The 26,888-nt window shown below is 39.1% G+C and overlaps 1 protein-coding gene across 1 annotated transcript in view; it reads right to left on the bottom strand.

Annotated features, from left to right (window-relative positions):
• Nucleotides 1-17,930: 17,930 nt before the first annotated feature.
• The window catches only part of FRMPD2 (FERM and PDZ domain containing 2), a 62,137-nt gene continuing 53,179 nt past the window's right edge, over nt 17,931-26,888 (bottom strand). Inside the window, exons 40-45 of the mRNA XM_050305611.1 lie at nt 26,007-26,155; nt 24,218-24,308; nt 22,759-23,093; nt 21,022-21,237; nt 20,702-20,764; nt 17,931-19,909 (exon numbers count right to left, since the gene is read on the bottom strand). Coding sequence (XP_050161568.1) covers nt 19,838-19,909; nt 20,702-20,764; nt 21,022-21,237; nt 22,759-23,093; nt 24,218-24,308; nt 26,007-26,155 — 926 coding nt within the window. The 3' untranslated portion in view covers nt 17,931-19,837. The remainder of the gene's footprint in view (nt 19,910-20,701; nt 20,765-21,021; nt 21,238-22,758; nt 23,094-24,217; nt 24,309-26,006; nt 26,156-26,888) is intronic.

The raw sequence follows: 26,888 nt of genomic DNA, 5'->3' as shown, positions 1-26,888 counted from the left end.
CCACAGATATCAGTAATACTAGATTCTGTTACATGTTAGGTGTACATCTGAGAGGAGAGAGTAAGGAAAGAAAGCAAATGTAAGTAAAGAAACCATAACCCAAGTCTAGGTGGGAACAGGGACAAATTTTTGTGCCAACCATTCTCCTCTCTCCCCACTTTTGTCCCATCATTTTAGTGCCAAATAAACCCCAAACCTTTGGAGTATCTAAGATATTGGAGTAAGATATTCTTTCATGTCTGGTTTCCATCTGGGTCTGGAGGCAGAAATACCAGAATACCACAAGACAAGCCTCTTGCATGCTACTTCTGATCATGGGCAGGAATCTGGCCTGCTCCCCAGAAGCGTTACAGGATTAGCAGGCATCCCCCAGAGCTCTGGGAATTAAAGCAGTGTCAGACCATCAGCTCCTTAGACTGTAATTTCTTGGTTACTGGGCACATGCAGACTTTCCCATGCAAATGTATGAAGCACATGAGGGCTTTCCAGACACAGAATAAAGCCAGTTTGTGGCAACTTTTGTGATCAGATCATGAAAAGTGTTGCCCAAAATGCCCAACAAAGGTGTGTAGATCTCAGCTGTTTTCAATTGTCTTTCAATTTGCAGATCTACCTCTATGTTGTTGTCACAAATATATTAATATATGAAAGAGGACCTTTCCATGAAAATTAAAATGGCATTTCTGAAAACATGTGCAAATAAGTGCAAGTTTCTCAGAGTAAAAAGATAAGAAGTAAGAATGTGTTGTGATGTTGGTTACGTTTGTTAGTTTAAGAGCATTCTTTGGGCTTCTGTGTATAGCAGCAAAATCCCTTCAGTCTGTCTGTCTTCCCTTACCCTGACAAAGTGCTCTCATTAAGAGCTTAAAGATGTTATTGCAATACTATTCATAATGTATACACTTTGCAGCCCCTCACATCTGTTTGCTGCACTATTTATCTAATCATCAAGACCCTTATTCATATTTGCCTTGGAGATAACAGGCCAGGATACCAAAGGATTCCTGGGCTGAGAGGAAATGGCAGAGGGTTGCTGTAATGGAATAATTAAAGACTTCAAGGTCAGACTAGGGAAATCCAGACTGCTGTGGTGTGGAGAGAATCACAGGATACACAGCACTACCCCATTTTTTAATGGCACTGACACGATGAAAACCACCTGAACGTTACATTCCAACAAAAATGCCTCTGCCAGAGCTTCTGATAAGTGACTGATGTTCTCAGTCACACATTGAGATGACAGGTTTTACTTTGCATGTGAGGAATTATGAGGAATCCAGGCTGCTTGTGAAAGCAGAGAGCTTGCTGTCCGTAAGGCACTGACAGGCCACATGTGATTCAGTCAGACTTTGCTCTCTTCTTGCTGACCTCTCAGTTGTTTGACTGTCTTGCATCAAAAAGCTCCGATGGCAGAGCAAAATACAGTATTAATGTGAAGCCTGTGTCCTTTTCAGTATGTAGCTGTAGATAAAATGCCTTCCCATATCACTTCTACTGCCAATATGTGGAGTTGTAGAATATTCATATATGTGATTTGTTATAGAAATGGGCACAGTGGCCTAGATCCCTGGGTGCTACGGAGGTTTCATTTCAAAAATTCCAAAAGAAAGAGAACTATAGAAAATTTCACTGCAGAACAATACTTTATAAGACAACACTTTTAAATTATTTCATGTATCTGTTCACTGAGAGATGTGTATGTGCTATATAAGATGGATGAAATTAATAAAAATTTTCAAGTCCAGACCTAAATAATTTAAAAGTTGGAATTATGAAATAAGGTTTCCTGGATACTTTTCACGTGTTACTTTATAGATATCAGTAGATAGCAATGAAACATCCACTGGAAATACTGCAAGTAGTTCCATATGGCACCTAAATATGGCTTGTGAAGCAAGAGTTAAGGAAAATACCAGGAAATATATATATTGTGAGAGGTAAAGAATAAGGATATGTGTAATAAACAGTAGTTACAGAGTGCAGGCTATTTTGCGTACCAATGTGAATTTTATCATCAAAATTTTATCAACAAAAATAAAAGCTTCTGAGCTGCTAAGCTTAATGTATTAGAGCCATACTCAAGAAGGGATGGCTGTAGCAAACTCAGGCTCTTTGTGACCTGACAGTTGGATACTTAAAACAAGTGTGAGGACATTTCAGCTCTCTAAACATTGCCTAGTGTTTTGTAGAGATCTTTATGGAAGAGAGTTTTAAAGAGACATTTGAAGAATTTTAGGGTCACATGCTCCTTCATCTGGTTAATGTCACTAGCAAATCAATTCTAAACAAATGACTGTTGAAGTGTGTATTTAAGGAATTGAGAAGACTTGCCAAAATAAAAGAGATTCAAAGTTTAGAAATGGATGGAGCTTCAATCTGCAAGAGTAGTTTACCAGTCTCCAGGCAATACTGCAACTTCTCATTTCCTCAGCTATAGAGACAGTCTAAATGAATTGTTTTGGCAACCAAGTCCTTTCCTCTATTACCAACCAAAAGGATATTTTAAAGAAGGGAATATGATGGGTCCCCTTGACTATCATGTCCCGTAGCAGGGTAAGTCCTACTATGAGACTGGGGGTGCATTCTGCATGACCAGAATTCCCACATGCTCTGCAAGGCTACTGTGCTCATTTGGAGGATATCGACCTCTGCTGACTCAGTGGACGTAGCTGCAGTTGCCCAACAGCCTTAGCCTCTGTAACTGGCTGTGAAGGTGTTCTACTTGGAAAATTCCTGTCTGTGCTTTAGGGCACCCTGAGCCAAAATCCATTTTCTTCACTGTATCAAAAGCTCAGTTTGATTATGGATTTAGGGAGAACTAGTAATATGATCATTGACTTCTCTGACTTGGAAATACAGTAGAAGCAACTGGAACTGGCTATACCCTAAAGATTCAATGGAAAATCCCTTTTGAGTTTGCTCTAAAATTCTACCTTCTTTCAATTTCTTCCCACACTGTATCTCCTTTATTTATAGTTGTCTGACTCAAACAGCCCTATATGAACTCTGCTGAACTAACAGAAATTGGTAGTACAGATGAGAGCAGCTCTTCAGACACATTCCTGTTTTCTTACCTGGGTATTAAGAAGTGTTTATCTGCCACTGGTTTCCCCAGAAAGCAAACTGGCATAGAGGCCTGATGAAAATTGGTGTGGCCTCACCTGCAACATTGTGTTCAGTTTTGGTCACCACAGCTTAAGAAAGATGCTAAGAAATAGACATCATCCAAAGGAGAGCAACAAAGAAGATGAAGGGCTTTTGAGGGAAGCCCTATGAGGAGCTGCTGAGGTCACTTGGTCTGTTCAGCCTGGAGAAGAGGAGATTGAGGGGAGACCTCATTGCAGTCTACAGCTTCCTCAGGAGGGGAAGAGGAGGGGGAGGCACTGCTCTCTTCTCTGTGGTGACCAGTGACAGAACCTGAGGGAATGGCCTGAAGTTGTGTCAGGAGAGGTTTAGGTTAGATATTAGAAAAAGATTCTTCACCCAGAGGGTGGTTGGGCACTGGAACAGGCTCCCTAGGGAAGTGGTCACAGCACCAAGCTGGACAGAGTTCCAGCAGCATTTGGATGATACTCTCAGGCATGTGTTGTGGCTCTTGAGGATGATCCTGTGCAGGGCCAGCACTTGGACTCGATGATCCTTGTTGGGTCTCTTCCAACTCTGTCATATTCTGTGATTCTGTGAACATTACCTTAAGGCCAGGGAATGGAATGTACTATTTTCGACCAGAACTGGCTGTTATAGCAAACTATAACCTCTGAATTTCAGGGGAGTGGACAAGGGAGACTAAGGGCTAAACCCAGAGATGGACTAGCAAACAGTCTCACTGCAGTAGGTATCACAGTTATTTAACTACTAAATCTCCTCTCAGTTTCCTGTCATCCATGCACAGGACCTCTGGAGATGGTTTACATTGTGGAAGAATAAGCTGGACATGTTGCACTGATTCTAGTTTGATTTTGACTGTCACAGAAGAAAAGTACACTAAGATTTGTACAGCTTTTAAGGTGCCAAATGGCATGGCTAGTGGTTCAAAGATGCAAATTCTGCATCCGATTTTTTCTTCCTGGCTTCTCAGGTGATTGTGAGAAAGTCATTTTATGAGTTTCCTTCTTTTCCCTTTCCCCACCACTGAAGTTGAATGTCCTTTGTACAACACTTGAAAATCTGTGGATGAGAAGTATAAGATACTGGTCCGCACTGGTGAGATTATGTAGTATTATAGTCATATAATAGCAAAGAAGGTGACTTTAGTGTAGTCTTATGTATCTGGACTGAAGATTAGGACCTAAACAGAGATGTGATTAGTTGGGTTTTCACAACCTGGCTAAAGGCTTTGTCTACCACTCCCTGGCACACCCAAGGCATCATTAAAGGGCAGGAGGTCACTTCCTTATGTGCTCTTACTATTTAGTGATCTGAGAAGAGACAGTGACCGGCAGGAATGGCTGTGATGAGCAGCACACCCCACTGCCTGTCACAGTCACAGGTTAATCAGGGTACAGTAATTTGTGAGAACATTAATAGATACAAATCACTCTCTAGAGGGCTGCAATGCATTATTTTGCCTCTCAACAATAACAGACCTTATTATCTTTCAGAGAGAAGCTCCTGTCAGGGCAATCAAGGATGGCTACTTTTAATGAAGACAAACGATCTCCTTCAAAGGAGCGGTGAGCCTTGATTTGGCTTAATGGCTCACTAGTATGAAGCATGGATTTAATCAGAGCTCCAGCTTCTGTCATGCATGGGTCTTGAAGTCAGGTAATTGGAGGCAGGTGCTTAGTACAATTTAAATGAAATGTCTAGTTAATAAGGACAGTTTGAAACATGCATTTTATACACCTCCCCCAAGCCCTAGTCCTCTCAGGGACATGAAGGCAGCCAGCTGTGCTCAGGAACCAAATGACTCAATATCTCAGCATTGTCTTTCTCACTCCCAATATTTTGCTACTACTTTAGCTTGCCAGATGTCCCAGTTGGAATGATCTTCTTTCAGACAAGATGGGCAACTGAGGGACTGTCAGAGCTCGGTATGCTTTGGATTGTGCTCAATGAGGCAGCTCAGCCAAAGTCTGGACAGAGGTGAGGCCCATAAGGTTCTAGCTCTTAGGCATCTCAAAGTCCAGTGAAGGAAAGAGCAGGAACAGGGTAGTTTCCCTAACATGTGTGTTACCCTTAACTGTGGTTCTGAATGAGGGAATTTGACTTTCCAGGCTGTATTGTGCAGGCCATTTTAGATGGCCATGACTGCTATGTTGAAATTGGAGGATGTGTGATCCCCAGTACCTCTCATAATCAAAACTGAGGAACTTGCTGAAGATGGCCCCTTTTCTCCTGCCTGGTAACCTTTTATGTTTCTTTCCAAGAACTTCATCACAGTTTGTATTTATATCCATATGTTTTTCCTTTTGGTGGTGATGGGGCATGAAGGGGATCAAATCTTCTGAACTTGTGGGTGCCAGCAACAAACTTTCTACCACCTGTGATCTATGGGCATTTTCATTTGGAACCATGTACAAATTATCAGCATCACTAAGTCTTATGCTTTGAAGGGAAGTCTTATGACATGTGTGTTTTTTCCTCCTTGATGACCTAGATCATGGAGGCATTCTGCTTATGAAGTAAAAAATGCTTGTGTCTGGGGAAGAAAATCCGAACATATTATTTCAAGCAACAATACTCCAATGCCTCACTGAAAAATAAATACTTATTTTTTTAATGAATCTTACAGTTCTGAAGAAAGACCTCTCTTATTTTCAGCATTTGATTTTCAGTAAAACTGAACTTTATAGAGTATATAGGGAGTTATAGAGTATATAGGGAGTTCAGTGGATTATCCCCAATACATTGGTCATATTCTAGATTTTTCAGACATGAATCAACAGAAAACCAAACTGGGTTTTAAACTCTTATTATCAGTTACTTAAAAGTAGAGCCTAACAGGCAAAAGCATAAGAGCAGTACGGTAGGTTCTACAGAATCTTCTTTGTCCCTTTTAGGCCTTTCTGCCATCCCTTGGAAATAACAGCTAAGAGGCGGTGAATTTATAACAAAAACAAGATTTTACTTCTGAGGGAGAAAGTAATTAGCCACTGGGTGTGGAAGTATTTTCCATTAGCAATTTTTTAAATTCAGACTGGAATGCAACTATGCCTGTAGGGACTGCTTGACTGGGAGAAACCACAAGTCTTCACTACAGAAAGATTTCTATAATCAGCTGCTGTAAGACTCATTTCTTAGTCAAGGAAATACAGGAAACAAGGACCACTGATGCAATTAAGGAGTCAGATATTTCTATGTGCTTTCTCAGGGTGACATGTGCTGCTCTGCTTTGCACCAGGGCCAGGCAACAGGTAGGGCTGCCTCTGTACAGCAGGACTAAAGTTACTAAACCTGAGCCATGGTAGGCAGGTACACCTATTCCTAAGAGCATGAGATGGCAGTGATATTGGAAGTTGATTTCTCTGCATTAACACTTCATCACAGCAGGACCGTTCAAGATCAGTTTCCCACTAAGGAATCTTTTTTAGAGAAGAATTAAAGAAATCCCTAGCTCAAATTGCTTACTGAACTGCTTGGAAACAAGAATTGTTCCTGGGGGCCTCTGCAGTTTTGTCTAGATTTCAGGAAACCAAAGAGGGTTTGGCTTTACAGATACATTTTGAAATTCATTGTGTTTTTTCTCATTCTTTTACCTTCATCTCTTTGGTTTTTTTAATTGGGAGAAAAATTATGAGCTATAATTAACAGATGAGAAATAGAACAATATTGAGAAGGCAAATGGATCAAGAAGAAAGTCAGAACTAAAATATGGGCCTTTTAGACTGGAAGTTAATGTTCAGCTGATCAGTCCAGCTACACTCCTGCATTATGGCTTGAAATCCTTACAGTAGCCTCAAAGGTGGAAAATTTCCCACTAGTTACAAGACAAATAACAAACAGAATGTTCAGATGGCCTTTCAAGTTCATAGCAAAATTGTGATCCCAGATGTCTTTGCAACTCAGGCAGTGTAAAAGAGCTGCCAGCTATTAGATTACTAAGTCTGGCTAAGTTGGATACCAGAAGCAGCAGACATGCAATAGCGTGGGCTGCACCACAAACTGAACAAGGCTGGTTGATGTGTGAGCAAATGCATCATGTCAGTTGTGATCATGTCTGTCTGAAGTGGAGAGAAGGAATGTTCTGCAAATAGCAGAGGGTTGTGCTTCCAATCCTATAGTCATTTCCTATTCATGTGTGTCTAAGGAGGGTTTGTCATGGGCATGCATGACAATGAATGCTGATGGGAGGGAGAAAAGAAGGGTAATTTGATTCTGTACCAGATGACGAGGTGTTAAAATGTCCACCTTGCCTTTTAAATGTTGTTTGTTTCTGTGGACCTGTTTATGGCAGGAAGAGAATCTATTATTCTGTCAGAAAATGAAACAACGGAAATACAATGATAATGTTTTTAGTCATTGTCCTAGCTGAGGAAAAAGAGAAGTTCCCAGAAGAAGAGAAGGTATTTGTGGTAACTGTAGAGATCACTTTTGTTGATGTAGGAAAAAAACAGTGGAGAAAAAGCCCAGGCTGGAAGTATAGTTCCACTATCCTTAGGAAGAAGAATTGGGATCATGTAATCATGAAGTGATGAGTGGTTTGTGTGTGTTCTGTCTGCTGCCATGAACTTCTCAAAAGATATGTACAACTCTTACAGACAACTCACACCTTAAAGTGAAGGTATTCTGCTTTTAGATGGGAAGCTACTTGGTAAGCCAGGGGGAGAACATAACACTGCAGTGGGCAGGGCACAAGACTAACCAGGGTTACCTGCTGAGTCACAGGAATAATGCATGAGATAATTCCTGAGCTGAATCACCCTATGACTGTTGTCAGGGCACCAACGAGTAAGGCCAAACTGTGTTTATTCTCCTGCATGCCCTTGGCTGCTGTGTACACTGTAGCCACCAATGTTCAGTCTATTCCCAGCTATACAGGCTGGAACAAACAGGCTTTGCTACTTTTATGGACAAAGATCTCTTCAGTACAATGTCACTTGTGAGAGCTGGTGCAATGGAAACCAGCTGCCATGCTTCCCTATGAGCAAGGTTGCAGAATTACGGCACCAGGCCAGAGGGTCATTGATACTGATCAGGATTCACTTTCCCAGATCAGGGATTTGTTCATGGTAAGGCCAAGTCCTTTTGCCTCCATGTGGAACTTCAGTGTCTGTAAAAAAGCCCATAAATAATGGTCTCAGAAGTAAAATGATTTGAAGCCCTCCATGAAAGGTGCTCTACAAGCCCAAACTACCGCAGTCAAGCCAGCCCCAACAATACCTCATGGAATGTGTGCCTTTTGTGTTTGTTCTGAGGCTATGGGGAACAATGCCCTTTCAGGACAATAGATGTCTGATATTCGTGGTGAATTTCCCTCCCTTCTCTCATTAAAGTCCATTCATTTTCAGTTCAGCCTCTTCATTCTCAAAAATACATCTTGGATATTTCTCAATTTCTATTCATCTTACTTAGTCTGTGCATCTAATCTCTTTGAGAATAAACATTCCCTCTGATGGCAGACCCTTAGGAGTGTTACTCTGCCAATTGGGACGCACAAGGAGAGCCTCTTGGCAAGCTGGCTTATTCTCGGGGAACAGAGAGACATTTTTGAGTAGTGAGACCTCAGGCATTTATGCTGTGCAGGACACCACAATGCTCAGCACTCAGTGAAACTCAGAAGAGAACCACTGCCTTGAAAAGCAAAATGCTTACTGGCAAATGTTTTTACAAAATGGGTATTGGAAAGCTGGCTGTCAGTGCCCAGTTTAGTTCACTACTCCCTGTGCAGTTTCAGGCAGGCCACTTCATCTGAGTCTGTAGCCTGGAAAGCAGTAACACAAACTTCCTTCTTCTGTATGTTATTCTATCTGCTTCCTGCTCTGACGTGTTTCAAGTAGAGGAGAGCAGAACTGGGATGGTGTTATTCCGTAGTAGTAAGTGGAGGGAGATTGACTCCTATCAGATTAAACTGATCCAACTGTGAAATCACAGCAGCTTTGGCTCACTAGCAATTTAGCAGTGTTTCATCCACTGACAAGGAAAGACACTGTCCTCAGCTCCTTACATTTGCTGGTTTACCCGGTTCTCTTTAAAAGGGAAAGACTGTACGTGACTGACCTCTCAAGCAGGAGGCTTCTACTACTCTACCTCGAGAGATCCTTGAGAGCTTAGTGACATCTGGTGGAAACTGGAAGGATCACAAGCCCTTTATGATCACCGAAGTAATTTATAAAAACAAATTTTCAAGATGGTCCCCGAAAAACAAACATCAAAAATGTATTGATTTTATTCTCAGAACCACAAGAGTAAAAAATCAAAAGATGTTGTAATGATATATACCAAACACTGTATAGTTTGGAGATAAAAGTGCTTGAAATGCTGATGGGACAAAACAGAGATGAAATATGAGGAATTTGGCACTGGATTTTTGCAGGCATGTAAATTATCAGCCTGGTCAAAATATCAGTATAAAAAACAAATTATGTAGGTCACATTTGCTCATCATGTAGCACCAGGCTCCTGTGATATAACCAGTCTCCATCATGTTTAAACTTTGCTCAAAGCACATATATGCCTTTACCTGGAATGTACCACTGTGGATTTGTTGACAACCCACTTGTGAGCAGTTAGATATGTGTTCCCAGAGTCAGGATGAGGTGTGGGTCTGGCAGTGGACACAACACTTCAGTGAAGGGAAAAGGAGTGAAGTTAATGTTATATTGAGGCTAATTCTGGTAAGGAAGGAGAAAAGGTTTTGCATGAAGTTCATATGAATTATCTTGTTTGATCTACATGCATATGCATGTGAATGGGTTTTTCCAATTTTTTTCCAAATCTTTTAAATGCTGTAAACATAACCACTATTGCTTTTCCTCTAATTTTTGCAAGTGCCCTTTTTGGATCAGGTTGGGTACAGCATTTCTGAAGCTTCACAAGATGGAACAAGTATTAACCAACAAGATTTTCGCCCAGTGTCTTTTAGATATTGAAATAGTACATCCTCTGGAAGACAGGGGATTCCCCGTATTTGCCAAAGGTTTTGTGGGGCCTTTGATATAAGGGGGGAAATCTGAAATATTACTAATCAGTCTCTTTGTCCCCTTCATCCCTTTTTAGAATCAGTAATGGAAAAGAATGAATTTAGAAGAAGGAAATCAATCAAATGAAGGTCAAAGTTCTAAGAAGTGATTGTGAAGGCTACAGCAAAAATCCAGCTGCTGCTGAGAATCCAGAATGTGGATACACATTGAAGAATGCTGAACTGGGATCTTAAAGCCACTGGTAAGTTTAAATAATTGAAGCCTGTTGCTGCAACTTACCTTCTCATTCTCTGATAAGAAAGAATTAGGTTAGAGGACAAAGCAGCGTGGATTTCCAGGCTACCAAGTCCAAAGTGGATACCCTCTTTGCTACTTAGGAGGAGATTTTTCACTCTAAGGATGCACGTTGTCTGCCCTGAGCTCCTCACACCTCTGCCTCCCTTCACATGCAAGCTCATCTCTGCAGTGGTGTCATGATGTATAGTGTCACTGCTGGTAACCTTATTAGCAGAGCCAATTGTCCAAAGACCTTCATATATGAGGCTGCTTGCCACTGTATGAGCTCTGGCCCTATTGTTTATGACAGCACTAGGTGACCTAATTCACTCCAGTGGGTCCATCACACACATCCTCACAGGGTGATTTCCCCCTCTGACAGGCCATTGTTGCCAACCATCCTGTTAGTGCTATACACAGACGGGGCCCTTACCAAAAGCTTGTCCAGTCAGTGGGGATTTACATGGACACAGAACATGAGCCTAAACCTACTTGGGCAGATCTTAGGCCTTTAACATAGCAGACTATATGGAGTCTTTGGAGTCCAGTGTTGAGTAAGCCCATTATTTTAGCGTCCCTGACCAACACTGGAGGAGGATACAGTTCTGCTGATACTGAGGAATTCATGGAACTAATATGAAAGAGTAATAAGCTGTTAAGTCCACACACACAGAGAAAGCCATATTCAACACCACGCTATACACATGGCGTCTTCTGGGGCAGAAGGATTGTCCTACACAGACAGGAAGGAAGGTAAAATCTCCACTTACAAAGTCTCTAGTAGCTGTAAAAGGTTTTGATTCTTTTCTGTAGAGAGCAGTGTTATGTACATGCACTCATACACAAGCACACATTATTGTACCTTACTTTTGCATAGATTAGTCTGTGATTTGGCAGAAGGTGAGAACAAAGAAAAAAGAACATTACTATGAGAAGTTAAAGAAAGGTGGGAATTCTCCCTGCTTGCCCCATTTGCTGCATGATTTGTTGGCAGCCTGCATCCATCATCAGCCTGCTCCTGTGGCTGGTGAATGCATCCACACTAATACAGATGCCCTTCCCAATCTTGCCAGTTTCCTCACAGACCAGTAGAGATCATGTATGTATGTGAGATCAATTGGGAATGAGTATATTCTATCTCTTCCAGAAGCCAAGACAATTGCAATATGCAGGCTTGGCCCTCAGCTGTTGCAGAAGTAGCTGAAAATTAAAAGCAGATCAGTCACATCCCAGTCAGTGTTCAAAGAACAGCCTGACAGGAAGAGAAGTGCTGACGTTTTGGAGGGAAACCACAAAGAGAATTGAACATGTGCAAACCCTGTGGCTGAAAGCTGTGGAGAGGACATGGTGTCCTCCTTTTGGTGGGCAGCAGAAGAGCAGCCAGAACACATCTCACAAGCACATTAGTTACAGATGATTTTGGTGTAAATGATGGAAAAGAAGAGATGAGGGTGTAATTAAAGTTTACCAACTTTGCATTGGTAAGAAGCAGATGAGTGAACAATACTAAATGTGTTTTGATTATGGGCCAGCCTAGTTTATCAGAGCAGTGTGGTAGAGGTCCTAGAAAAGTTAAATGGAAACCTAGCTATGGTAAGAAACTTTATTGTCTGTTCTGAGTCCTATAAATGGATGATTTTTTGAAGACTTCTCAAGGAATTGATTCATGTAATGATTTTGAAGTAAGTTGGACTGAAGCTGTAGAGAGCAGCAGCTCTGATAACATTTTTCTTCCCTGCCCAAGGCTGTAATCTCTTCAGCTGGCTATAGGCCATTGACCAGTGCAGTCCTGAAGGAAGTAGCCTAGCTGCAGTTTGGATTCTACAGGACTTTACAAAAAGCTGGGAGTCAAGGTGCACAATCAGAAGTGAGGTGTGCAAACCTGTTGCCCTATTAACCAAACAGCTGAGAGGGGAGAACTGTTGGCAGAGGGGAAGGAAAAAAGTTTTATTGAATGAATACTTTTAACATATTTACTTTTTGTTTGTGCTCCCAGTTTAATCTGTGTCCTTCTCAGAACTCCAAGGAAGTAATTGAGTTTCATCAGATGCTTTGATAGAGCTCAAAACAGTGTTATGTAATTCCCCAGAAGGACTCCTTGTGTAATTGAACCTGGACTTTTGAGCCACTGACCAAGTCTAGCAGAAGAACATAACCCAGAAGCCACCCAGCTCTTAGCTAGGGATCTAAGCAAATGTTGATGAGAAGGGGACTAGGTGGAGAAGTCTCTATGAGATTGAAAATCTCAGCAGGAACTGGCATGAAGTGCTCTGGAAGGAGATGCTCTTGCCTAGAGCAATGTTGCTCTGAAGGAGCCGGGCATTTGTATTGAGCTGAGTGGTGTGGTCATCCCAGTGCTGCTGGCATTCCAGGCTTTGTCTGGGCTCTGACTATGGGAACAGTTTTCAAACTTTTGATCTAAAATTGCTGTCAAGAAAAAGGAATGATGCTCAGTCTGTGCCAAGTGACTCAAGTTAGGTGATGCTAGCAAAATTTCTAGCTAGCAAATAACTACTTTCTCCCTTCTCAGTTTTTAAATGATACATTAGCAGAATCCTACTCTTCCCTCTAGTGAAATGTTTCCCTTAATGATGCAGCACTAATTTCCTAATAATAGAGATAGATATATGCTATGTGTGTTCTAACTCACACACAGAGGTGAAGGGGAATGTGTGGTAACTGAAAAGTGTAAGACTGAAGAATATTTTATGCTTCCTTTTGTCTTTTCCTTGAGTACTCACTCGACACTTCACAAGCATTGCTTGTGACTCATGCATCTTCTTTAAGACAGCAAAGCAGTAGACAAGGAAAATAAGGTATGATAGTGTCAAGAAACTTGTCTTATAATGAATTATTAATATGATGAAGAGAGGAAACCAGGAGCTCTGGAGGAATATGTGTAGTGCTATTACAAGTTAAATAAACTAACATTTTATTTTTTAGATCTACTGAAAGTCAAAGTCATTCAATTATTTCAAGAGTCATTCAATTACTTCATTTTAAGATTAAAAAAAAAATGGTCAGAAAGCATTGTCTATGTTCCTGTTGAATACTCAACCACAAGTTTTGCCTAGTTTCAGTGGATAAAAAAGGATAGTTTAGTATAGTTTAACAAGAGACTAAGGCTCATTTCTTGCTTCTGGAATGATGTCAATGTCAGCCTCTTGAGCACCATAAGAGTGTTACCAGAATTGTTCCTTAGCTGACATGGTGCTAAAGCTGGAGTAAAATCTGGAGAAGTAAAACAAAGACCTGAGTGAGGTTCGAGATTTTCTTACAAAGATCCAGTTTTGGATCCGTTGTTTCACCCAACATTTCTGGAAGTGTGTGAGCTAAGTTTCCGTCAGCTACAGGTGCACTTTTGTTACCTTTTGTGGCAAGACTGCAGGCCTGGCATGCTTTCTTCTGATGCTGTAGCCCAAGCTCCTGCTTTATCAGCACTTTTACATATACAATGGCAGCAGTTTCCTTGCACTCTTAGTGGGGACTTGCTTTGTGAATACTAGTGTTGCTATAGCTACATTTCCCTAATGTTCATTATTTCTCATAGTGTCCTTGTCACTCATCCAAAGATGCCGGCATTAGGCAAGCTCACAGCAGTCGTTTCTGCCTTGGGAGCTTTTGGTAGGTGTATTGAATGAGCCAAGAGGTACTACAGCTGGGGATTTGCCTGGGATAAATTTACTTCAGCCTTGAAGGAAGTGGTAATGGGAGTAGTTAGGAGCTTTTTTACAGCAGTGTGATGGGAATGGAAAGCCTACAATCACTGGCACGCCTTTCAAAGAGGGTTGAACAGGAAGGAGGAAAAGGAATTGTCATCCCTCAAGAGAACAAATGCAGGGAGGGGAGGGAGCATAGGCAACCTCAGTTAATTGCTCAGTTTTGTAATGAGCTGGGGTGCTGGACAGCTACTGTATAGTCCCTATTGTGTCTGTCGCCTGGTTGGGGGTGTACTGCTCTCAGGCATTTTAGCTACTTTTTGTTTTTTTGGTTTTGAATGGTTCAATGAGCAAGCTAAATAACACTGTAATTCAGAGCAGGATTGCAAAAAGTTCGCTGTCCCTCAGGCGTGCATGTGTAACTGGTGCTGTGCAGAAAAGGCAATGAATTCTGAACAGCCACCTACTTCATATGGAAGGACACTGAAGGAGTTAAGGCTAACTATAAAAGTAGAGATGATCATTGGCAGATCTTGCAGATTGGCATCCAAGACATGCTCAATACTCTGCATCTTCACTTAAACTCTATATTGATCAGTCCTCAAGTGCTATTAAAGCAGCAAAAAACTCTCACATGTAATGGAGGCAGCAAAAAACTGTATCTCCTAATTTCAATAGGCATGCATCTGTTGAATGGAATCTTATCCTCTCCCTATACCTGTACTGGCATATTAAGGCCACTGTGATGATTAAGAAATTGGAACGTCTGTCATATAAGGAGAAGCTGAGACAGTTGTGGTTGTTCAGTGTGGAGAAGAGAATGCTCAGGGGGAACTTATCAGTAGATACAAATTTCTAAAACGGAGAGAGTAAATAAGAAGGTGGAAACAGATTCCTCTTAGCGGTATCCAGAGACAGGACAAGATGCAACGGGCACAAACTGAAATCCAGGACATTTCATTTAAACATCAGAAAAAAATCTTTTTTACTCTGAGGATGGTCAAATATCAGAACAGGTTGCCTAGACAGGTCATGGAGTCTCCACCCTGAGATATCCAAAACCCACCTGAACACAGTCTTGAGCTCTAGGTGACACTGCTGTGAGTTTGAGGGTTTAGACCAGATGCTTCCCAGAGGTTCTTTCCAATCTCAACTATTTTGTGTCATGGTTCTTATTAGTTGTTAGTTGTTCCATCTATTGGGCCTGGAAATGCATGAATGAAGCACGAGGTTCTGTTATTCCTGGTGTGCACAAAGTAAGTAACCAAGAAAAAAACCCTTATATCTGTATGGCACTAGAGAACACTATTCTGGTTTCACAAGCTTATTTCTAAACCTGCAGAGCTACATCAGCGCAAGATTATGTGGAAATCATAAAACTTTACTGTTACACATATCTTTATAAGTGCTGTGCCCTTCCATCACACACATTACTGGACATTAAAAAGATTCATCAGATATTGGACTGTAACCCTCAGTCTGCTTAGACTGCAAGGGAGACCTCTATTTTCAGTGTAAAGATCTCAACTGACATCTGTTTTTTGTAGTATTACAATAATATTTGGTCATCTTTGCAAGCAGTAGGTAGGCAATCTTCATGTTGAGTCAGCTTTGTGATTTAACAGCTCTGAGAAACACCATTGTTCTTTACTGGTAACTGAATGTTTTGCATCTGGAGTTGCTGTTCCAACGTAATTTCAGTAAGTAAGGCACTCAGATTATACAAAGTATCATTTAAAAGAAAAAGAAACTATTTTACAGGGATTATTTTACACTAAATAGACTCCAACTGAATTAGATTTGGATGCTCACAGTGTTTCATAAAACCAATTTTTGTAAAACTCTGGGAGGATTTCCCATTACTCATAATTTTCAGTAAGAAAGAACGTGCTTCATTTCAAAGGCACTCCTGCTTTAAGGTCAAGAGCAAGGTTATTCATAAGTTAGGCTCTCATCAGATTTAGACGGATCCTGCCAGATTTATAAGTATCTTTTCCTGAGGCTGTCTGAGCACTTCATTATCATTATTTTAGGCTCTGTAGGACCAGGAACAGTGTGGGTGTATAGTTGTCAGAAGCATGCAGCACCTGCCTGGCCAGGCAGAAATTTGCCAGGCTGGAGCAAGAGCACTGCATCCTGCCAAACCTGTCTTGGTAACGCTTTTGAGTGAACCTCAGTGAAAGTTCATGGAGTGGTTCTGTGCCAAGGGCAGGAGCGACCAACAGCGACAAATGCTGTTGCAGTCACGATTTGCCCCTAGATGGCAGTGATTGCTGCTCTTTGGCAGTACAAGCCATGTTTGCACGTATTTATTCCATCACAAAAGGGCATGTTGTTCAGTAAAAGGTAAACCTCATCTCTTGCATATTAGGATGTGTGCAAATTACAGGCAGAGCACTTTATGTACTAAATAATATCTAACAAGAAATTGGCCAGAGCAGAATGATCCTATTTTCTGACTAGGGAAAGATAGTTTTATGTGTAGCCAAAGAATCAGAGCTTTCATCAACTGGGTTTAGTTCCTAAGTTTTTCAGAAACTCTGAAGACCTTCACCAAATCACCAATCATTGCTTCACTTCCCTATGATTGAAATAGGACAGTAGATGTTCCTTTCTTTCCAGTTTAGCCTGACTTGTCAAGTTGTTTGAGCTCTTTTAAGAGTGGATTATCTTTTGTTCCAAATGAATGCATATCAGTGAACCTTGATCTCCCCAGGAGCTCTACATAAATGAAGAACACAGGAGTGGAACTCTGATTTCTGCTTTGTATGTGGGAAATGCTTATCAGCTGCTGGATGTAGCCAGATTCCCCTATACTTAAATGCTTAACAGTCTTCTGACTGTTCTCAGTTTATCTACACTTTGAGCTCAGTAGTCCTATCTACAAAGGATGTGAGTGTACCCCAGTAATACAGTGTAAAAGAAGAAAACTGTGAGGTGCAGATAATCCTGCTTAAGTGGTTTGGCCTCTTCAGGAAGTCTGCAGCAAAGCTGTAAGCTGAATTCCTGAATCCTGCCTTTAAAGAGGGAGCTGACAACATATGGTTCCTTACCATCTCCAAGAGAGCATACATAGCAGTCACATCCGCCAAGCACTTTCTGGTGCTGACTCATTGTTTATTTCTCCAAACATGGTGTCTATTGTAGGATGAAGCTGTGTCTATCATTTCAGTCATCCCCCAGATTATCTGCTGTCTAGGCTGACTGTCAGCATGGAGATCAGGAACAGACCTGGACTGAGGTGATCGCCTTTAGCTTCAAATATGTGCAGAACCCTTGCAAGTGTGCAGTTTTCTTAAAATATTTTCAGGCCATAGATTGAGAGACTTGCTCTATAGGATCACCCCAGAACTGTGACAGATGGAGGGCTTGTCACCCAGCATGTGGTAAATTGTGTCGATCTGGCTCTGCCTAAAGTTGGTTTCAGAGCCTAGGAGATTTTCTGTGAGTGATAGTTTCTTTGTTGTGAATCAGATTACAGAATATCTGGAAGGACGATTCTGTTTTATCTTACTCTGCTAGCAGCCTTAGAGGACTAGACCTATATAAAAGTGTATGTCTCATCCAAACCAAAGTCCAGTCTAAGAGAGTGTGTTGTTATGGGGATCATAACTATAGTATCTTTATCTGTATAAATGTATTTATTAATATGTTCCCAAAGAATAAGTTCATGAGATATGGCAGAATGTCAGTAATACCAACTTCAGAGGAATGCACAAAAGGTACCATCATCACAAAATCTGCCTATAGAGGAATATTAAATACAAGCTCCAATTAATAAAATATTTTTCTGTAGAGCTCTTATTAGTGAGTAGTTAAGTATTGCAGCTGCTTTTTCATAAAACAAAATTGAAATTAAACAGATTTTTTCAGAAATCTTTTTAATATCCCTGTAAAACAGGAAAAACTTATGTCAAACAGCAAACACATCTGTCAAACAGCTGCAAAGATGATGCACAAATGGAGTGGAGAAATAATGCTATGAGGATTGTCTTCTAAACTCAGAATGCTTATTCTAAACCACAGAAAAAAAACCACCTTTGCATCAAGTACAGGAATATTTTCACTGAGAAGCTTAATAAAATTGTTGTGGTACAAAAAGTCAATTGTGCATTCACGCGCAGTGTAGTGCATTCATTGTCTAGTACTTGTGCAGTAATTAAAGTCAAAGTGAAAGGCCAAATACTAAATGAAGGTAACAAAGTTCTGAAGAAAATTTGGCTGATGACATTTGAAAAAATTGTGCGAACAGTCCCTTAAATGCAACATAAAGATAGGAAATGCAGAATATATGGAAAGTAATGCTGCAAGAAAGGAAAAAATGCAATGAATTTAAGACAAAATATTGAATTCTGCTTATGTTTATACCACTATAAACCCAGAGTTACTCCTGGATTTATTTAGCTTTACTCTGGAACTTTATTAATATGTTTGAAATTAACATCTGGCTCAAATAATAAACTGCATTTCTATCTTTTGCTGCCTTCCAGCAGACTATTGGAGGCCAGAAAGAAAAAGTGGGCCTTGGCCTTAATTATAATTATATTACAGTGGATTTTTCTAAAAGTCATACTTTTAATTAGTATTTAATCCCCTGTTTTTTCTGAAGCATAAGCCTCTTATTCATAATGAAAATAGACAGGTATTTTATTATCTTGCTTCTACTTCAGTTTTATATCCAATGCCTCTTAATATTTTTTCTTTTCTTGAAATCAAAGAAGTTATAAAAATATGTACAATCCAGTCAGATTGATACAGTTTCCTGTGTTTAAAAGTTACTCTTCCAATGGACATGTAATTACACTTCCATATATGCCACCTTCTAGTTGAAGGACTTAGAAGCAGTACTATAGAAACATGTGCAATCTTACAGCTTTAACATTTGTGCTCAAATCCATTCACATGAACAGAAATACTTTTTACAAGAGAAATAAACTGTACAGAGAATTCTTTACTCTAATTTAAAGATCTGATTCAGCCCCTACTGAAATCAGTGGGACTTCCCATAGATTGGTTCAAATCCTAGGTAAGAATTACAAGATAGTTAATCAGTGGAAAGGATCAGGGGAAGATGAAATGTATGTGTGTGCCACAATGCACACACAGTCATTTCACCTGGCTTAGTATTGCATTCCTTTTTACACAGATGTAGAATGAAAGAATACTGTTCATGTACATCTGTGCATATTGCTGGGCTCTTCCTTTGAAGAGAACCAATGAGGGTTTAAAGGCATCCTATTTTTATTGTCAATTTCTTGATTTAAGATGACTATTGAAGGTGGTATAAACCCCTGGGCTGGGGTGATGACTGGAAATGGTTCTACATTGTTCAAGCAACCAAAGGTAACCAAACTGAGTCCTTCCACATAAAAGCATAACTACTCTAATAAATACTGATTTGCAGTCCAGAAGCCAATGGTGCACAATAATAGATGGACAACTAATCTTCTACAAATGCCAGCAAACCCGTAGATCTTTATAGTTGCTCTCTGAAAAGTAAAGCTAATATTCCTGACACAGTCTCAAAATATCTTCCTAGCAATTAATATATTGTTACAAAGAATACAAAAAATGTCCATGGCAATTTAACACAGCAGTGTTTCAGTGCTGCCTGGCTGCTTCTCCAAACTTTGAGCCAAGATTTGAATGACTTACCCAGAATGTGTTAAGCAAGGTTTTGAAATGCCTTAGAAAGCAGAGTAATCTAAAAACACATGTAATGTAACATTTGTTTGTGCTGGCTTAACATCTCTTTAAAGAAATTGCTGAGTGGTCCCTGGAATCCAAGGGGAATAGCAGCAGGGAAGAGTCATATTGTGGTCAGTAGGAATCCATTGCTCGGAGGATCTGAAGGACTTCCAGTACAACTTCATAACAGAATAAATACTCATCCTGTATGCAGAGACACCAATGTGAAACACCTGGTTACATTCAACATAAATTCTAGACAAAGAATGACAGACTAGTTGAAGGGCTGTTTATAACAACATCATCTTTGTAATATGGATACAAAACCTCACATCTTACAGGGAATCCCTGTTCTTTTTGTTCCATCACTTGTAAAAGTTCAGGAATGCTGTATTTCAAGCATGTGTTCGACTCTCACTTAGGTCAGTGAAGGTTATCTATCTGCTTATTTTTAGTCACATGCTCAATCATTACCCTGAAGAAAAATGTATCAAAGTGTGTGCTAAAATGGAAGGAAGAACTTATGCTAGTCTTCTCTTGCTTTTATTCCCACCACCTGTTTTCTCTAAATTGAGTTAGCTGCATCTTGTCTTCTCCTGTGTGAAAAATCTTTTCGGGAGTGGTTTTAACTCAGCAGTAGAAGAGTTTACTTGGTGATAATAACTCAGTAATAGCAAGAATCAGCTGAAAGCTGCAATTTTCCAGGGTAGAGTTTACAGTATCTCACTGTTTTTGTGATCCTTGTTTTTCTTCTTGCTTTAAAAACAAAAATAGGTGTGTGTTGTATCTGTACTATACTACTGCTTGGCTCTTATTTCAATTATTTGGTAAGGGACAGACTTTCATATTTTAAACTAGACACCACTTGCCTTGTGCTCTCCACAAATGAGAGCACTAAAATTATATTTTAAGCCCCAGATTTATCAAAGCATGTGGATAAGTATCACTAATTGAGGCTTTTAAAAATCATAATCTAGTTGAATATTGAGAACTTACCTTAGTTTGGATCATGCCAAAACGCTGATCTCTCAAATCCTTCACTATCTGTTTGATGTTGAACTATAAGAAGAGAACAATTTTTATTTGGTTGACATGCAAATTATAAAGAAAGATTTAAGAATATTCAGAAGGCGAAGCTGTGACTCATTTCTTTTAGAGATAGTATGTTAACTTATTAACTTTTTTGTTTAAAACGAAAGCTGGGTTTATTCACCTGTTTTGTTAGGGTGAATTCTAAGAGGAATTACTCTGTTCTAAGATGTTATTGACATCCATGCCATTTTGCAATACTTGACAATGATCTGTTTGATACTTACGCATAAATCTTTTTCTATATAGCTGAGCAGAATTTCAACACACAGCAAAACTCCACTTCTTCCAATGCCAGTGCTGCAGTGAGCAACAATAGGTCCTGTACTGTGAGCTTTTCTCATGTAACAAATAAATTTTATGAGTTGCTCGGCCAGTTTGGAAGTATTGTGGTCTGGCCAAGTGGTGAATTGCAAATGACTTATAAAGCGCTTCTCTTCTGTCTGAAAGAGAGAGACCAAAAAGTTTAAAAATTATTAGTCCTATGACCAATTTTCAAGGAATTCCACTAAAAATTTTCCTTTAGGCTAATTCTTAGTCAATTGTTTGTTTACCCTAAAATTCTTCAGCTTTTTATATTTGACTCTATTAAGATTTCTTTAGGTTTCCAGTAAGGCACTCAGATGACACAGGCCTAGGAAATTTACTTCATATGATTTTGATGTGACACTGAAGTTATTCTGTTGCCTCAAGAGGATGTAGTTATCTCATTTGTTGTTTAGAAAGGAAAAAAAAATTGTTAAATTAGCACATTACAGTACTGTTTGCTAAAACTGGTTTTTTTAGCTGAATTAAGCCTCACTAATAGAAGGGTACTAATAATATAACATCCATGATAGTAGGATCATAAATGCTATTCTGGCTATCAGACATAAAAGAATAACTTGTGATTAGATACCCAACAGAAAAACTAACTAAAAAATGCTTACAAGATGAAATAAAATGTAGGTTAAATAAAGACCAATATTAATTGAATAGTCCTGGATCAATACTTCTTGTTGCCAGCTTAAAAAAACACATTGAGATTAATGCTAAAGAACTACCTAGATTTTTACTATCAGAAGAATTTGAATGTAAATATGGATTTCTGCTGAAGTAAACCCAGGGTTTTCTGTAGTAGTTTGATATTGGTCCAGTACAAACATACCAAACTTTAAATTGTCACTTATACAATTATGTATAAGCATGTATCATCTTACCCTACATATACCATCTTCCCATCTAAATAGTCTTTTGGGAAGATTCCCATCAAATGCTTTACTATGCTTCACACTCAGTAGCATATGGTGAATTGTCTTTTCCTCAAATAGAGAAATTATCTTGATAGAAAAGATACCAAGTTAGTCTGGCACAGGTACAAATCTTTTTGCTATTTCACTAAATATATGTCCTGCAGAAAATTTTACAGATCTTTAGTTACTATTGAGGCAAGACTGAGAGACTTATAGTTGCCCTGATTTCCATGTTCTTACACCTCGATTCTGTATTTGCTAAGTTTCTAAAAATTTGTTGCTAGATTGATTCATAGTTTCCCATGCATTCATGTCTTTTCATGCATGAAAAAAGTAATATTTGATCTAAATTCTAGGATGAAAACCAGCTTCTTTCCCTCTTGCCACCCAGCCACCATTACAGGATATGAATCTACCCTGGCACAGATGTGATTTGATGAGAACCATAAGCAGTTCTGCAAAACAGTAAACACACCAGCTCTGTGACTATTACAGGACTCATTTTTGGAAGTTCTTGTCCAAAAGTCTGTAATATCAGATCCATTTCTTGTGGAATGAGCAAAGAAATATTATCTCATTAACCCTAAATTCATGCCTGTTATTCAGATTTTTACATTCCTAAAAAATCCAAGGACATGTTATAGAAGAATCCAGAATATTACTAGTATCTACTCATGTTAAATATATAATCAATTTCATCATATGTGAAAGTATTAAGTCTACTCAACTTACCTGCTTGTTGATCATTTCTATTTTTCTAATTACAAAGTATTCCAGAATCTGGTAATTGTCTAGCCTGAGATGGAAATTAGCCAGGTCTTTAGAGTCATTGGGAGGTTCAGGCCAGTACCGATGACATTTGACTTGTCCTAACTCCACTTCTTTTGTCATCATGGCAATCACATTTGATTCACTCTCCCAGATCATTTGCCAGAAATCGGCCATAGTGGATGGCAGAGGCCCTTGGGTTATAATATAAAAATGTTCCTCTTCTCCAACTTTCATTCTAATGTAACTTGCGTTAATGTAGCCATTCTTTTCTCCCAGAGGAACTCGTGTCTTATCATCTGTACAGAAACAAAAAGATACTTTTTGAGCTGTGGATCTGAAATGGAGTTCTACCATCTCCAGCACTCATGAGATAGGGAACCTCAGTCTCTCCAACTAAGTATGGCTCTGGATTATAGAACAGAATTTGACTAGTAGCACTAATATTAATCACTGCTAATAGGAATTCCCACAGATAAATTGTATGGTTCACTGCAGCTTTATTTCTCTTAAGATACTTGTGTTACATTCTGACAAGATTTCTAATTACCATTGAATTGTTTGGCAGTGATTCAAAATAGTGTATCCAGCACTGCTTTTAATGTATTACATAGGAATATTGACACTGGATTTTGGTGTTAGAAATCAGGAAAACTTCTAAGACTATATATGCTGCATCATTAATACATAGAGGTGCTGCAAATTTTTGCATGTGTTATCCTGCTGCTGCAATTCAGAAAGACATCAAGTGTTCAGAAAGTGGTCCTTTCTGTCATGATACGTCCCAGGGAATCATCGGGCAGTGCATGATTTTTTTGTAAATCCTTGCTAATAGCAGTCATTCAGCACTTGGACCCAAATCTTCTTTCTAAAATGACTTCTCATCAGCGATGAGACTTGTTTCTGACTCTGTTCAGAGCTGAGCAGCTGAAGGTCTGGTTGGATAATATGCTTTAAAATACTTTTGAAAGAACCTTTATCTTTCAAAGAGTTATGCAACTTCATAATTTCCACTGCACTTTACAGAATTCCACTGTGTCACAAGCAGTAAATGTAGCTGTACATTTAAATAAATTTAAAGAAATGGTACAGTTCAATGCCCACAGAAATGTAGATCAGTAACTCGGAGAACAAGGGAAGGAAACACGAAGACTACTAGTCCCCTACCAGGCCAAGTCCTGCCTTGTGGAAGATGATACTTTGGATAATTACATATTGTACAATGCAGACATGCTTATGTGAACTCTATCTCTTTTGGAAAAATCTCATTAATCATAATGAATAATTCTATTATTAGTGAAGCTCTCTGTGACTAAGGATGTGGTGAGATTTGCACCTCCTACATCTCAGTGTTATAACTGTTTTTCCGTTTTCTGGTGTCTTTGTTCACCCAATGTATGTTTTTGTTACTGTGCATACTTACATGGAAGAATATCTTGGTATCTGTTTTTATTCTGGTTTTCTGGTGCTTTTCCAGTTCTGCAGTCATCTATTGGTTTCACATGTTCTAAAGCCTAGATCAAAAAGAGATAGTCAATGATGATGTTCACATCCTCTATAGACAACTTTTACAGTGTCAGTGTGAGCAAACTTTACTGCGATATATGACCCAAGACTGGCAAATAGACTTCTTACAGAAGAGAATCAGTACACCATTCTCTAAACTCCTAGGCAAGGAATTGAATTGCTTTATATTTTCTTCAGCCTGAACAACATTTGTAGGCTTTCCAAGTGAGATTTCCAACCCTCATCCTCAGCCTCTGTCATTACAAATCCCTATTGTATATTGCTGTATGATAGATGTTTGGAATAGCCAAATGTCAGCATTTATAATGGATAACCTACTGACTAAAGCACTAACTATTGCACTATTAGCAGGGCAATAATGACAGTGAGTACTTTTCAGTGATGGAGAAAGTGATTAATATAGGGAACAGCATCAATATTATTAAGTGCAAATCATATGGTTGTTAAGTACTTCATAGTAGATTTAGGGGAACATGATGCAGTGTTGTTGGAAGCAGAAATGTGGAAGTTCCTTTAATTTACAGTTTTGAGTTACCTTGACTTTTTTTTTTTTTTACTCTTGTACCTATTTGATATGCATTGCATAATGTTTAGCCATCACATTATGCCACTGTACGGTCTATATGAACTGAAATACATGTTATAATTCTTGAACACCTTCATCAATTACTAGAGGTTTTACTCAGATAAAATATCCATTGGCTTTGGTAACCAGCTCCCTATTAGGTCTTTATGTTTTCTGTGCAGACGTGTGACTCAGCTCATAGTATGCTATACCTGCATCAGTAATGGAATAGAATGGAATGAATGGAAATTAACACATCCCCTTGAGCCTTCAGGGAAAGTCAGCAAATCCTGTACACTTGAGCCTGTTGGATTTTGTACCCAGAAAGTCAGAAATATAAAGGCAAGTGAAAGAAACTGATAATGTTGCAATTACTATGGAAAAGTGGCAGCTATTCATTTCACTGGTACATCCTTTAAAGGAAAATTCAGTACTGTGCTGAAGAGTTATAAGTCTATTCTTTGGGAATTTGATAATAACTGAATACTCTATTTATGCTCTGAAACAAGAGGTTTCATATGCCTTCCTAAATTTACATTTTTTCATTATTTAAATGCCATCAGATGTAATTATGTGTTTTCATTACCTATGGAGTTACATTACTTTTTATTTTAATATCCCAAAATTCCTGACTTTAGTAGCATCTTGTGGCAATGAGTTTCGTGGATAACTGTTGTATTATGTGAAACATTTTCCTTTCAACTAAATGTTTCTACATTAGCGAATCCCTGGAAGCATGGATTTCTTGCTTAGTGCCGCCCTTGGGATAGTTCTTAGGCAGATGTTCAGCAGAGCTGAGGGGGTAATGGGAAGAAGTCAGTCTAGGAAAAAGTGATTCATACTCCACTTTTGTGTGTTATTTATTTTCATTACACATGGGCAGTACCTTTGAAAAGAGAACAGTGTAAGCCTGGCCTACGTGGAAAGAGAAAGATCCAAATACTGTTGTATCATCCAAACAGCAGAATAGAAACCCCATTCTGGCTGGAATAATTCTCAGAGAAAGTGGGTTGAGTAAAGATATACAAGTTGATCTCCCATACAATATGCAGAAAGCTATTAAAAGTCACTTTCTTATCTGTGCTAAACAGTTAGATCTTAAAAAGGAATCACACTTTACCATAAACTCCTTTAACACCTCTTGATTCTCAATCCGCAACTGAAGGCCTTGAATAAGACCTGTGATGCCAGTCCTTGGATCTACTCCAGACCATGATGGTTTCAAGTTAATTAACTGAGTCAGTTCATCTCCAGAAGCAAAGGTTCTGTCTATATATCAACAACAAAAAACACAAAACCAAAGCAAAGCAACAAAAGAAAACAAAACAAAGGTTTTAATTATTATTGTTCATAGTCCAAGGTCCTGGCCTAAAAAAAAACTAGGGAGCTGAAGTATGTATATACATTTTGATGCTTGTAGGTGAGAAAATGTGAAAAATATTTTTGGCTTACTTATGTTCACAGTAGAAAGAAAAATAAGTCAGCACCATGGATACAACCAGCACTACATTTCGTGCTATTTGGAAGCAGATTTAACTATTGCAACTAATTGCCTCATACAGTTTATAAATGCAGCCTATTCTAAATAAACTATTTTTGCTGAATTGTAAACTTTAATGCTAGTTTATACTGGTATAGGAGACTCTGGCTACATCTTCACAGGGAATCATCTTCATGTTTCCTACACTTCCCTGAAAATTAGTATTGCCACACTCCACTGTTAGGAATAACCACTGCACATTCTTCTCTTCTAAAGTTAGAAAATAATTTTCTCCTCATTTTACATCACACTCCACTTCAAGAAAAACATGTGAACTACCTTTCATGCATCAAAGTCAGGATTCAGTTTTACTAAGTAGCTCATCCTGAAGTACATATTCTGATCCAATACTTGACAGATTAAGAAAATGGATAAACCTTATCTCTCCAGAAACATCACTGCTTTACTGGATAAACTTTTGTTACCATGTTGAGTAAAAACAGTAGCTTGTTTGGTAAAAAT

The sequence above is a fragment of the Myiozetetes cayanensis genome, unplaced genomic scaffold (assembly GCF_022539395.1).
Source record: "Myiozetetes cayanensis isolate MyiCay16 unplaced genomic scaffold, myiCay2020 scf10, whole genome shotgun sequence".
Taxonomy (NCBI): Eukaryota; Metazoa; Chordata; class Aves; order Passeriformes; family Tyrannidae; genus Myiozetetes; species Myiozetetes cayanensis.
The sequence above is the reverse complement of the archived record's forward strand: the minus strand, read 5'-3'. Positions and strand labels throughout refer to the sequence as shown.